The following is a 14,400-nucleotide window of genomic DNA, read 5'->3' on the forward strand; positions in this document are numbered from 1 at the left end:
GGAGGTTGGGCCCAAGTTCAACAGGCAAGAGCACAGCCTGGGGCCACTGAGGAGGAGGGAGGGGGCTCGGCCAGGTGAGGAAGTGGGAGGGCTTGCTTGTCTTTCTGTGGGAGAAATAAGGACGGATTTCTGCAGGCACGATTCTAATCTTAGGGAGTGGTTGGTATCAGGTTATTTCTGAAATGGTTTGGTCTGACATTTTGTGTAATACACTCCATTTCAAATGACTATTTTACATCCAAAGTGTGGGTAAATTGGATCTTTTATTGGGGCACTTCGGGCAGGTCTGACTGCCATGGGGCATGATCTCTCATGTGAACAACAAGGGAAAGCATGTCTTCTCTTTGGAGAAAAGACACCTGGCTGAGCAGAGAAACGGCTGAGCAGATGCAGTCATTGGAGAGGCAACACTTTGATGGTCTTAACTCCAAGAGCCTTGAACATGCTGCTAAATTTATACCCTCGCATTTAGCCATATAATTGGAGTTAATGAAAGGACCAATAACTCCATATACCAAATAGTGGAATATTTGGCAAAACAGGTTTTAGGATATGTACTGGAAGGGAACCTAGGAAATAGATTGGCAGAGCCTAAGAATCAGACTGGGATACGATATCCTGATAAAACTCTTAATGCAACAGAGCTTATAGAGACGCTTGTTGTACTTAGTGGAAGTGTCATAAAATCTACAGAAAACGTGCCTGTATGGGTTCTTGTGGAGGACTGAAAAGACATGTGGCCTGTGGGGGGACGTGTAGAGCTGTTGTTTGTTCCCTGATGGAGGTGTGATGAAGACTGCTGTTAGAGGAGGGCCAGCTCAGAATGGGGGCATCTGTCTTATTTTCATTAGTTCAAAGATGATTTTCCTAGCTGTCATTGCAGGGGAGATTTCTATCCAGACAATAGATGATTATGCTTTCACTGGATGAGAGCCCATATTGACTAATCTAGACAAGAAAAATAATCCTTCACCCTCGCATGGTACTTTTTTTTAACTTCAAAAAGCACTTTCACTCTATTTATCACATTATTTTTTCTGTCTCCTCTGCGAACTAGGGCAGGCATCGTTATTAAGATTTTCCAGATGAGGAAACTGAAGTCCTTGAGAAAGTGATTGCAGGTCACCTGAGTGGTGAGGAGCTTGCGTGCGTGCCAAAGTCCCTTCAGTCGTGTCTGACTCTTAGAAACCTTATGGACTGTAACCCGCCAGGTTCCTCTGTCCATGGGATGCTCCAGGCATGAATACTGGAGTGCGTTGTCATGCCCTCCTCCAGGGGACTGTTTCAACCCAGGTGGGGGGCAGCCTGGACCAGAGCCAGCGCTTCCAGCCCTCCACCCTCCTCCTTGGCCAGCAGGGACTTCACCAGCTCTGTGGGTGCTGCTGTCACTGCCCAGTGCAGCTCGGCCTGGAGTGTGGGCCCTACTGCACGTCCACCACCATCGGGGGCTTCTTGGGGGCCAGGGTACCTGCGGTGCCGTTGTAACCTCCTAGGCGGAGTTTGTACAGGCTTCTGTTGTCCTCAACAGAGAACCTGTCATAGGAGGCAAAGGCGGTCTCCTGCCCATCACGCATGTCCACGCGCAGCTCGTAGCGGCCCTGGGACGTGATCCTGTGTATGTTGTCCAGCCCTGTGAAGAAGAGGCAAGAAAGCAGTGAGCCTGGCTGCAGTGGCTTCAGACATGGGTGGCAGAATGCGACTATGGCCTCAAAACAGATGTTCTGGGAAAGAGGAGGAATACTGGGTTGCTTTAGCTTTTAGACCTTCCCAGCTGGTTATCTAACAGACCCTTGTTGTTGTTGTTGAGTTGCTAGGTCATGTCTGACTCTGTGACCCCATGGACTGTAGCCCACCAGGTTCCTCTGTCCACGGGATTTCCCAGGCAAGAATACTGGAATGGGTTGCCATTTCCTACTCCAGGGGATCTTCCTGACCCCAAGATTGAACTTGCATCTCTCCTGCACTGGCAGGCGGATTCCTTACCACTGAGCCACCAAGGAAGCCCAATCAGACCTTACCAGACCCCAGATTTCCTCCTACAAAAAAGCCACCCAGTTCTGCTGGTGAGTTCCCACTGCAGGTCAGCTCAGGGGTCCTGCCATCAAGTACTGACCCAGTAACTGACAAGCTCTGAGCCATAGGATTCCTGGCCTAGGCCTGCCCCCTGCCTCCCCTCCACCTCCCACTCCAAACCACAGTGTGGGTTGAAAATGATGAGCACCATCATGGTGTGACTCCTTTGGTGTGAGTGATAGGAAGCAGGAGGTAGGAGCATTGACCAGGGGAACTCAGAGTGGACCCTCAGGGTCCAGAGGATCTGGACATCCTACCCAATAGCCTGGGAGGGGGTTCCATCCACCTTTAATTACACTGCCTTTCCTGTTCTCTGCCTCAGCCCTCCTGAGGCTCCCATAACTGGGTCAGAGAATATTGTCCCCTGTCTCCTGACGCCAGCTCCTGTCTCTTGGATCTACCTGTTATATCTTTGCACTGCCACCTCTGCACTCATCTATCTGGTCAGTCATGTACCCTCACCCCCCGGCCCACCCTCTTGGCCCTCCCACCACTGTCTCCTTGGCCTCTAAGCTTCCTAGCCTTTGATCTAATAGGTGCAAACCCCAGAGGTCCAGAGTTAGGCAGAGCCCAGATCCTTCTTGGTGATATTTTCTCATATTTTATTGTCTCTTTGCTCTGGCTGGCTGTGCTCTGGATCTTTCTGATTCTGACCTCCCTGCCCAGACTTTGAACCGCCCCCACCCCCACATTGCTGGTGATCTTGGAGTCCTCCTGATTTCTACCTGCTTGCTGAACTGGGGTCCTCTTGCTTTGCTGTGACATTTGATATTTTTCAGAGTACACCATGATTTAGAATTGAAAATATTGCAGATAGAAGGGAATTTAGAGATTACTTAGGCTAGTTTCTTTGTTTTGTTGAAAACGTGGCTGAAGTCCAGAGAGGTGATATGGCTGATGGAGGGTCACCTGGATCTTTCTGTTTCCCTGTCCTGTTTGACAGTTAAAGCCTTATGTTAATTATATATTACATGTTATATAACTGTTTGCTGTTTGCTGGGTTACTGGTACCCTACACTTGGCTTGTGATGTGGTGGATCCTGGTGGTGCCCTACCCAGATGCCCTTTAACTGGTCAGTGGACATAACCTCAGCTGCTAACAACACACAGGTTTATTACTCAAACAGGAGTTGCTTCACTCTGGAAATTACCCTCTCCCTCCCCTATGCCTTGGGGCAGAGCCCCATCAATGCCTGATGTAGGGGGTGGGTAGTCCCAAATCCCAGCCCCCTTGCCCCACTGGGGACCAACTCTGAGGAGCAGTTCATGCTCCAGAGCTTCCCTGGGGATCAGACCAATGCTAATCTCCCACCAAGATCACACTGTTAAACTCCTCCCTGCTCTATCCTGTTTCCCCCACCCACTTCTGAGAGCACTCGCCCGATAAATGGCTTGAACAAGAATCCCAGTGTCAGACTTTGCTTCTAGGGAACCCAGCTGACAACATAAACCATGGTCAGAGTATTACCCCTCACCTGAGTACTGCTACCAGGCTGTGCTTCTACTTAAGAGCCCTCCCTGGCTCCCTATTACGTATGGCATTAAGTCAAAGCTTCCCTTCCTCACTTGAGGGATGTAACATGTCTTTGTTCAACCCACCTCACCTCATTTTCTTCTTTCCCTGAGCTGCATCTTTGCTCTAGTTGGATGGTTTTTCATTTTCCCATGTGCTCATGTCAACAGGATCCCTGCCTTCCCTCTTTTCTTATCCCCCTCCCTCCTTCATCCTTTTTACTCATCTCTCAATGCCTTCTGCAGGAAGCTGACTCTTCCTTCTCTGAATATCTGTGGCCTAGCTCATAGATGAGTACAGTGTTTCTGAGTGTGAGAGGGCATCTCTGATGATACGAGAAGTAATTGGGGAATGTGCTTAGTCATGTCTGACTCTTTGTGACCCCATGGACTATAGCCCGCCAGATTCCTCTGTCCATGGGATATTCCTGGCAAGAATACTGGGGTGGGTTGCCATTTCCTCCTCCAGGGGATTTGCCTGATCTAGGGATTGAATCCGTGTCTCCTGAACCTCCTGCATTGGCAGGTGGATTCTTTACCACTGAACCACCCAGGAAGCCATTTTTGGAGTAAGGACTAAATAACTTTATATGTGTAGGGAGAAAGGTATTTCCAAATTCTCCGTAGATGGAGGGGAAGTCTTAATCCTGATTCTAACTGTTCCTCTCAGTCTGGATCTAGTAGTCTGTGCGTATTCATTGGAAGGACTGATATTGAAGCTGAAGCTCCAATACTTTGGCCACCTGATGTGAAGAGCTGACTCATTGGAAAAGACCCTGATGCTGGGAAAGATGGAAGGCAGGAGGAGAAGGGGATGACAGAGGATGAGATGGTTGGATGGCATCATCAACTCGATGGACATGAACTTGAGCAGACTCCAGGAGATAGTGAAGGACAGGGGAGCCTGGCGTGCTGCAGTTCATGAAGTTTCGAAGAGTCAAACATGACTTAGCGGCTGAACAGCAGCAACAACAAAAACTTTGTGGTTTAACACTCAACACTTTCTAATCTCCATTTTTAACACCACCAGCACCAGCAACAACTGGCATTTAGTATTTTTGCTGTTTTCATTGCATTTATTTTTAAGATTCCCTTTTATTTATGGCACATGATGACTCGCTTTCTGTTTTTGGCAATGCTGTGATGTTTCTTTCACGAAAGAATAGATTTCATTTATTAAAAGTGATACATAGGGACTTTTCTGGCGGTCCAGTGGGCCAGACCCCAAGCTTCCAATGCAAGGGGCCAGGGTTCAGTCCCTCGTCAGGAAACTGGATCCCACATGCTACAACTGAGGATCCCATGCGCCACACCTGGGACCCAGCACAGCCAAATAAATAATTTTTTTGAAAAGTGATATATAGAAAATTCAAGCGTGCGACAGTTCAGATGTTTCCCAGAAGTGACTGTGGCGTCCAGTGGCTGAGGCTGGGGAAGCATGAGCACTGTCTGCTGTGGGCACATCGATTTCTGTGCTTTACACTTACCTCCCAAGCTGACTGCAAACTCTTAGAAGGCAAGGATACTTTCCTATTCACTTCTCTTTCCTTTTTTACCTTCTATTTTTATTACATTCATCAGCAAATACAGATCTGGGCATCTAGTAGGCATTCAATAAATTCTTATCAATTGAGTGATTGATTGGTATCTACACTTTAGGTACCTACTATCCTCAGCCACTGTGACAGGTAACGAGGTTGAAAATGAATATGGTTAGGTCCCAGGCCTGAAAGAAGTTTACATAGTATAGTCAAGAGAAACAGAAAGGAAAACAGACCCTGATTTCGGCCACAAAAGAGAGAGACTGCTCCTGCAGGCAAAATTAGAGAAAAATGGTTAGGACAGGTCCTACTGGGGAAGAGGAGGTGAGCTGAGGCTTTGAATATGCAGCGAAGCACAGCAAGGTGTATCGGGGTGGGGAGAGTTGATAGGCAGAGGTCCCTTGCAAAGGAAACAGTGATTCTAAGGCTTTGGAGTATGGGGAAAGGGAGGGATGAATTGGGAATTGGGAGTTAACAGATATACATTACTATATACAAATACTGTATTGGCTCAAAAGTTTGTTTGGGTTTTTCCATACTACCTTCCACAAAAATCCGAAAAAACATTTTGACCAACCCAATAGATAAACAATAGGACTTACTGTATATAGCACAGGGAACTATATTCAATATCTTATAATAACTGATAATGGAAAAGAATCTGAAAAAGGGTATATGTATTTATGTGTGTATGTATAACTGCATCATTTTGCAGTTATACATACTTGAAACTATGCCAATCAACTATGCCAATATGCAATTATACTTGAAACACTGCCAATCAACTATACTTCAATAAGAAAATATTTGGAGTTTGGTGTCGGTTGGAGGGTGCAGGGAAGGGGAATGGGGCTCTTGGTGGTGGGGAGCAGGCCCAAGAGGAGGGCCTTGTACCATAGCTAAGGTGCTGGTGATGGGGACTCATTTAAAAGTTCTACAAATGGGGCTAGCCATTGCTCAGATTTTGGCATGAGGGAGATAGTTCTAGTGGCCATGTAGACAATGGTTGATCCAGGAGGCAGGAAGGCCAGTTACGGGGTTCTAATAGGAACATCCAAGAGAAGGATGGTGAGGCTGAGCGGGAGATAGAGAGGAGACCACAGATATAGAAGACAATTATTGCCTTTCTTTGGCCTCCCTTCATGATCACTGTGAAAATCTAACAGGGAGATGCAGGGAATAATAAATGTACTGCTTTCTGGAACTGGCTCCTCTGCCATCTGCCTGGGTCGGGTTCTGTTTACCTTCTCACACCAGTTCGGTTCTCAATCTACACCTCCCGCTTGTGTTAGACCTCTAGGAAATTGCCGGTCACCTCTAATGTCATTTTCATTTTTTCCTTTTCCATCCCAAGTCAGGTAATAATATTCCTCCAAGGAACAAGGTCTGAGCGACTGTCTCATTTTCCTCCTGGCCTGCAGGCTGGCTGGCTGATGCCTGGCTTCTGAGAGATGACCCGCCAGCCTATTGCTCCCCCTGCCCCCTTCCCCCACCAGGCAGCTCACTCCCTTTGTAAAAGTTGCCTCACGTCAAGACCCATCAGCATAAGAGACTATTAATGAGGATGGGAAGAGACAGAGCAAAGAGGAAAACACCACCACAAGATAAAAACAGATCAATAGTGGAGCCAAACAGAGCAAGAGGTACTGAAAGCAATTCACGAGCTGTCAACTTCTCAACAGACCCAGGGTTTCTGATAATCCCAGATGGACACAGAACAGAGAGAGACGGACAAAAAGCCGGAGTAGCATTCCAAGGGAAACAAAAAAGGAGGCGTTACCCAGCCAAAACTCATCCTCCAGGTTCCCAAAGCCAACACGGTACTCAGCCCATTTCCGGAAAAAATCAGTTTGGCCATTCTGCCGCCTCTGGAATACCTGTGAAGAGAGAGGGGGACAAATGAAAAAAAATGAATAAAACTACTGTAACAGAGTTTTATATCTGCAGTGACAGAGACACTCAGGTAAGCACCACTGCAGTAGAGAGCTCGGTATGTGCACAGCGGTCATGGCAGGAGACGCTCGGAGCCCTTCTCTGAAGCCCAGGGGCCCTTGATGAATAGGCTGGGGTGTGATGTTGACACTAATTTGCACCCCTGCCATGTAGAAAGGATTCAGGATACATATCAAACCCCTGATAGTCAAGGGAAATAGGCTAGGCTCTCAAATTCATCTTTTCACACCATGGCATGCAGCAGAAAGCATTTTTCACCAAAAGAATGGGACCCATTTCAGATCAGCCAGTAACGTCATCATCTTGTTTCAGGCAAAGTAAGTGTGTATCATTCACTTTCTGAGCTGTTTAAGTGCTAATTTCATTTAACCTCCAATACATCAGCCTCGACTTCAACTTCCGATTATGCTTTAAGAAGAAGGCACAAATATCTCAGAAACATAAAAGAAGACATGTCCCAAGAGTTTGACTCCATTCAACAACTATCCATTTGGCACTGTGAAAAATCCAGCATGGTGTGTTGGTGCTGGAGGCGGGATCCTCAGGAGGAAGTAGGGTGAAGGGGTAGGGTTTCCATCTGCAACTGACTCAGCTAATGCTGGGCTGCTTTCGGGCCAGGCTGCCAGAACTCCCCCACCTGCATAGTGGCCTGCAGTGATGTGTGAGGCCATTCGCCAGGCTGCCCATTCTCTTCTCTCTGTACTGCCCTATTGGACATGGGAGGAGCGTGATAGGAAATGGAGTCTCTCTTTTCCCTACCACTTCTGCTCCCTGAAGACTATTGGGGAAGAACCGGAGAGGCCAGGAGAGGATGGAGACAGGGGTGGCCTTTGTACATAGAGGTGGCGATCCACTTTCTGCACCTTAACTGCTCCGCCATATGTGATTCTCCAACAGAAAGATACTGATCACTTCCCCATAGAGACTTCCCTCCTCCTGCGAGGGACTCACCTCCTCTACTCCTTATCATAGATGCAGTTTTCAGCAGGGAAGACCCCTGGGCCTCTCTGAGCTACTTCTCTCTTTTCCTGGCACCCTCCTGCATGAACTATCCCCCCAGAAGGAGCCATTTTCCTGGGTCCCCCTTTCTTGGCTGGACCACTACAGCCTCATATTCTTATTCCTTCCTCTGCCTGTTCAAACCTGTGATAGGGCTGCTGAACAAGGGCCCTGAGGACGATGCAGAGTTACAGAGTGGACCTGTGGGGTGAGGGTGGAGGGGTGGGGAGAGTGGATGGAAAAATGGCCAAAGGATGGTGAAGTATGGATGGATGGGTGCCGAGCCAGGTGGATGGAGGCACCAAGGTCGCTGGCGTGCCTGCAGAACAGCCATAGATACTTACAATCCAACCACCCCCATCGGTGGTCATGTCGCAGTACACCTGTAACTTCTGGCTTAGTTCTCCGTTGAGGAAGATGGTGTAAACCCCGCTCAGAGTGTCTCCATTCATCAAATGCTGGGCACAGTCTTGAGGATGAGGGAAGACCCGGCCCCCTGCACAGGAAAAGAGGCAGTTTCCATAGTGGGGTAGGGACCTCCCACTATGCATGAGAGCCCCTTGGACTGTAAAACATTTTAGAGAATCTGACAGTGCTTCATCAAGAGCGATAAGGAATCCTCAGTGAATCTTCAACTGATGTTGGGTTTATCAGACAGTATACAGCTTTATGGGATCTGAAGACCAAAGAGCTGGGTTCACTGTGTGACTCCCCCACTCCCCCACTTGTTTAGCTTAGGCAAATAGCCTGACTTCCTGGCATCCGTCTTCTCATCAGAAAGATGAGGATAATAAAAATATTCCTCTAGCAAGGGTGAAAGTATGTTAATACAGAGAGTGATGGGTTACTTAGGCGATGATTACAGATACATGGGCCACAATAAATCACCGCAGAGCCCACATCTCAAAAGAATGAGAGGGATTTAAGCATAGCCGTCCACCATTTTCACAGCAACCCGTAAGTAATGCCCCAAACAGGCTTAGTATTAGCAAGAAGATGGATATCTATTTCTCATGCAAAATAATTTCCTGATTGGACTAAACAATCAAATGGCCATGTTTTACAGTTCAGTTTAAGTTTAAGGAGAGGGCAGAGGAAATAAATTGCTGCTCATCTTTCAGAGAGAACAGCCCAATTTGTAGAACAATATCTAATTAGCTGAAAGAGAAGCTTAAATCATGTGTCTTGAAGAGCTTGGCTTCAGGGCAGATTTTAATGCTCAACAGGCAAGCCAGAAAGCAGAAGTCCCGAAGGAGGAGCTTTACTGGACTGCAGGAGCTTATGGGAGCTAGTTAAAGGCAGAGCTTTCCACGGGAGGAAAAGTGCCTTGGGTACCCTGTAAATATATGATCTCTGGGTTCAATGGAAAGGGTGGTGCGCTGCTGTGGTTCTGCATCCTGCGAACTGTAGCAGAATCATGAAGAGAGGTGAGGTAGGGACCTCATGGGAACCTATAGCGGCCCCTAGTGGCAGAACCGGTGCACTGCAGGTACAACAGAGGGCCACTTGAAGAGTCACCCAGTGGGCCGGAGCAAGCAGCAGCACAATGCCAGACAAGGGAGGTAACATAGCAACCTCAACGACGCATCTGTGCTAGTAAGAGCTTCTGGTGGTTTGGTAGGCTTTATGCAAGACCCCTATTGGAGATGTGTTAACTCCTCCTGCATAAGGCCTGTGCAGCGTGCTGCCACACCACGGATTAGGTTCCCTTCCATTTAAGGTAGTGTGGAACAAGCCACCACCTGCTTCAGGCATGTTCTGCCAGGGAATACAAAATAGTCCTATAGAACTAGTACTTTACCAAGTGTGCATTTATTTCCATGTAATTCTTGCAAGAAACATGAGAGGAAGACATTGTTATAGGTTGAAGACTTATTTTACAGAGAAGGAAACTAGCTCAGAAAGATCACGTGACTTCCTCCGTTCATTTGAACTTAGGTTTTCAGACTCCAGGTCAAGTGCTCCTTACACTACTAAAATGGGGACTATAACCTATGATACAGTTAACTGGATCTACATCTATTCAGACAGCAAATGATTAACGAACATCATATAGGTCTCCCAGGTGGCACAGTGGTAAAGAATCTGCCTGCCAAGCAGGAGACCCAGGTTCAATCCCTGGCGGGGAAGATCCCCTGGAGAAAGGGAGTGGCAACCCACTCCAGTATTCTTGTCTGGGAAATCCCACGGACAGAAGAACCTGGTGGGCTACAGTCCATGGGGTCGCAAGAGTCGTATGTGACTTAGAAAGTAAACCACAACAAATATTTATCTTATAAGCATATAAGGCCCCAAAGATTAAAGTTAGCTCAAAGTTCTTTGTTCACATTAAATATCTTAACCCTCCAAAATGTATTTCCTTGATAGCTATAGAAAAGCTCTCAACTTGCATCTCCGGCCTGTCCAAGAGCTCGTTAGAGTACCTGATCCCACCTGTTCCTAGAGGGTCCAGTTACATTTCAGGGACAAGTGTGAGTAAGCACCTCCCCCCCACCCCCCTTGCCACCTTGGGAGCACAGTGATTATTTCCTGGCTTCCAGGATATTCTCTAGCTGGTCTTTAGAGCAACTGGCTTGTCTGCCTTCCTTTTTCCTTTATTTTCTCACTGCTTGAGTTTCTCATTTTAGATCAACATAAAACATGCTTGTCTTCAGCTCACTTCTGCCTTATGCACTAATAACCCTTTCCCCTGAATCTGCCTCAGTTCCTTAAAGGGGCCAGAACCCCACATTTCTTCCCAATACACATATAACTCCAGGCCAAACTTTAGAACAGACAAATAAATGATCATATATAGGCTCCTTCACATTGATAATGTTGATTATTTAATATTTCTGTTTATATCCTTTCAAAAGGCTCAAAGATATTAGTTGTTTTAAAGGTAGAACTACCAAAAACAAATATAGGACAATGAGATAACTTGTTCTGGAGGAGAGAAGCTTTTACATATCTAAAGGCTGTCATATAAAAAAGGGATGCATTTTTATAAAGTCAGAAAACAGGGATAAAATCAAATTAAGAAAAAGTGGACCTAAGGAGTGTCCTGGGTCAGGAAGATCCCCTGGAGAAGGGACAGGCTACCCACTCCAATATTCTTGGGCTTCCCTTGTGGCTCAGCTGGTAAAGAATCCACCTGTAATGTGGGAGGCCTGGGTTTGATCCCTGAGTTGGGAAGATCCCCTGGAGAAAGGAAAGGCTACCCACTCCAGTATTCTGGCCTGGAAAACTCCATGGGCTGTATAGTCCACGGAGTTGCAAAGAATCAGACATGACTGAGTGACTTTCACTTTTACTTTCAAGGACTGTATAAGTTTGGATGGGATGAAGGTTCCAGACTGCACCCTGGGAGAGGAAGGAGCATGGTCTCCTCCTTCTGGGCCCCCACTGGTTAGTGGAGGACTGGTTAGTGGAGGACTGGTTAGTGGAGGCGCTCATCAAACATGTGCAGGGCTGATGCATAGTTGCCGGATGCACTTGCCTTACCTTTGACAAACGGCAAGTCCACCAGGTGGCTTAGAGATTCCACTTACTATAATTTAGTCTGTAGCATTAATGGAAAGAATCAAAAGCATTTTGCTTGTACAGACTATCTGGGGCAGCAATATTCACATCTTGGGAGCTTGAAGGAGACATTTACTATGAAACCACTCCTCTTTACCCTACTCCAGCTTTCAAGATTGTCAAAGTTTTACCTCCCACCACCAGTCCATGATCAAATTATTATTCTTTTTCAGCTGTGGAGAGGAAGCAGACTCATTAATTGTTCCCAAACCAGAGACTATTAAAATTGAGTTCCCTGGGTTTTGCAGCAGATCTGCTTAATCAGAATGCTGGGGCAGGGGTGGGGGGAGGGGGCTGGGTGTCAGGAATCAGTATTAAACCAAAGCTCTTCAGATGAGCCTGAAGACCAGCTGGATTTGAACTCCACAGTTCCTCTAGTATGTTCTCCTCTTCTTAAAGAGTCCAGAGGTGGAATTGGTTAGCTATACTGTGCTCTAAGGGGTGCAATGATCTGCTTTCTCTGTTGAGATCCACATGGCAGAGTGGATAAACACCTCCCCTCTTTCCTTCTTTTCTTTCCCATTTTCTCTTTCCTTCTCTCTCTCTTTCCCAGTGGGCATGTCTTGAGTAGGCTGGTCCCAAGATGTGTAGATTGAGCGAGAGGGATAAGAGACTCTGATTATCCTTGAGTTTAAGCCTTGTGTCCCAGTTTTTACCATTAAATTCTCCTGTGGGGTTATTGGGCCCTGGTTTAGTTAATAATATATAATACACTGGTTCCCAATGTGCTTTGTTCATTGAGTGTACACTGTGGCTTCATATGTTTTTAGGAGATGATCAGAGCATTTTGGGGGGCATCCTTAGGTCTCTGGATGTTATACATCTAAAATACCAAAAACTCACCTTTAATCCTAACGTAGATCATCACAGTAGTTTTTCCAAGGCAGAAATTTTAGAATGAAGACCAAAACTGGAAGGCTTTCCTTCTCTTCCCCTTCGATACAATTACTAGGACCTGGCCTGACAAAGAGGCTTTTTTTTTTCCATTTTCTTTCTTTTTTTTTTTAAAAGCACAGGCTGTTGTGATTACCAAGTTGAGAGGAAAGGAATGCCAAGCGATCGGTACACTGAAATGTCTTACGGCTAAGTGTTTCTAGATGTAATTGGGAGATCAACAGGATCGGGTCATTCACTGGAAGAATGGCTCAGAAATTGGTTTCTGTTGGGCATCTGGAGGCTGAATGCTGAGTAGAGGGAAGTGAGCTCTGTGATAAGCAGTGCAAACAGAGTGCCCCCAGTCGGCTGGGAGTGAGAGGAGAGACCCTGTCCCTGCTCTGTCCCTTACTTGCTTTGTGTTATTGAAGTGGTCTTTAAAATGGTCAGAGTTAACGGCTTTGGAGAGTGTCTGCCCAATCTAATGGCCTTAGCATCAGAACTGAACTATGATATCAGTATTTATCTCTGAGAACAACCTCAGAAAGTCTCTGCAACTGCAGACAAAAGGTGCCGTTTCATATTAGCACAGGTGAGACCACCTCTGGCCACCCACTCTTACACTTTTTTCTCAGAAGTGTGTTTGTGGGTAGCAAAGTTTGGGGAACCAGTCTGAGGCTGTGGACAGGGAAAAGTTATCTGTTTAGCCCACATGGGCTGTCAAACCTACCACCTTGGCCTCCTTCACAGTATCTTCCAATTGATTTATGTGTTTATTCTTTTGTGTATTCATTCAGCAAACATATAGGAAGTGTCTATTGGGTTCTAAATATTGGGATAGGAGATTGAAATATAGGGAAGCAAAAGACACAGTCTTATTTTTCAGGTTGCTCACACTCTGGTGGGAGAAAAAAAACAAATATAACCCCAAGTTCTGAGTACTCTGGAGAAGAGATAAACAGGAGTATGTTAAGGCTGTATATTGTCACCTTGTTTATTTAACCTATATGCAGAGTACATCATGCAAAATGCTGGACTGGATAAAGCACAAGCTGGAATCAAGATTCCAGGAGAAATAACAACCTCAGATATGCAGATGACACCACCCTTATGGCAGAAAGCAAAGAGGAAAGTGATGAAAATGAAAGAGGAGAGTGAAAAAGCTGGCTTAAAAATCAACATCCAGAAAACTAAGATCATGGCATCTGGTCCCATCACTTCATGGCAAACAGATGGGGAAACAGTGGAAAGAGTGGCTGACTTTATTTTCTTGGGCTCCAAAATCACTGCAGATGATGACTGTAGCCATGAAATTAAAAGATGCTTGCTCCTTGGAAGAAAAGCTATGACCAACCTAGACAGTGTATTAAAAAGCAAAGACATTACTTTGCTGACAGAGGTCCATCTAAGTCAGGGCTATGGCTTTTCCAGTGGTCATGCATGGGTATGAGAGTTGGACCATAAAGAAGGCTGAGCACCGAAGAATTGATGCTTTTGAACTGTGGTGTTGGAGAAGATTCTTGAGAGTCCCTTGCACTGCAAGGAGATCAAACCAATCTATCCTAAAGGATATCAGTCCTGAATATTCATTGGAAGGACTGATGCTGAAGCCGAAGCTCCAATACTTTGGCCACCTGATGCGAAGAACTGACTCATTTGAAAAGACTCTGATGCTGGGAAAGATTGAAGGCAGGAGGAGAAGGGTATGACAGAGGGTGAGATGGTTGGATGGTATCACTGACTCAATGGACAAGAGTTTGAGTAGGCTCTGGGAGTTGGTGATGGACAGGGACGCCTGGCATTCTGCAGTCCATGGGGGTCACGAAGAGTTGAACATGACTGAATGACTGAGCTGAACTGAACAAGGAGCTATCAAAACATGAAGTGC

General features: G+C 46.4%; 1 protein-coding gene across 3 annotated transcripts in view; it reads right to left on the reverse strand.

The window, feature by feature from the left end:
* The window catches only part of TNR (tenascin R), a 487,688-nt gene that overhangs the window by 6,302 nt on the left and 466,986 nt on the right, over window positions 1-14,400 (reverse strand). For all 3 annotated transcript variants that reach the window (XM_027565405.1, XM_027565404.1, XM_027565406.1), the window contains 3 exons: window positions 8,423-8,574; window positions 6,907-7,003; window positions 1,469-1,630 (listed from right to left, as the gene is read on the reverse strand). In XM_027565405.1, the coding sequence (XP_027421206.1) occupies window positions 1,469-1,630; window positions 6,907-7,003; window positions 8,423-8,574 (411 nt within the window). The remainder of the gene's footprint in view (window positions 1-1,468; window positions 1,631-6,906; window positions 7,004-8,422; window positions 8,575-14,400) is intronic.

The sequence above is a fragment of the Bos indicus x Bos taurus genome, chromosome 16 (genome assembly GCF_003369695.1).
Source record: "Bos indicus x Bos taurus breed Angus x Brahman F1 hybrid chromosome 16, Bos_hybrid_MaternalHap_v2.0, whole genome shotgun sequence".
Classification (NCBI taxonomy): Eukaryota; Metazoa; Chordata; class Mammalia; order Artiodactyla; family Bovidae; genus Bos; species Bos indicus x Bos taurus.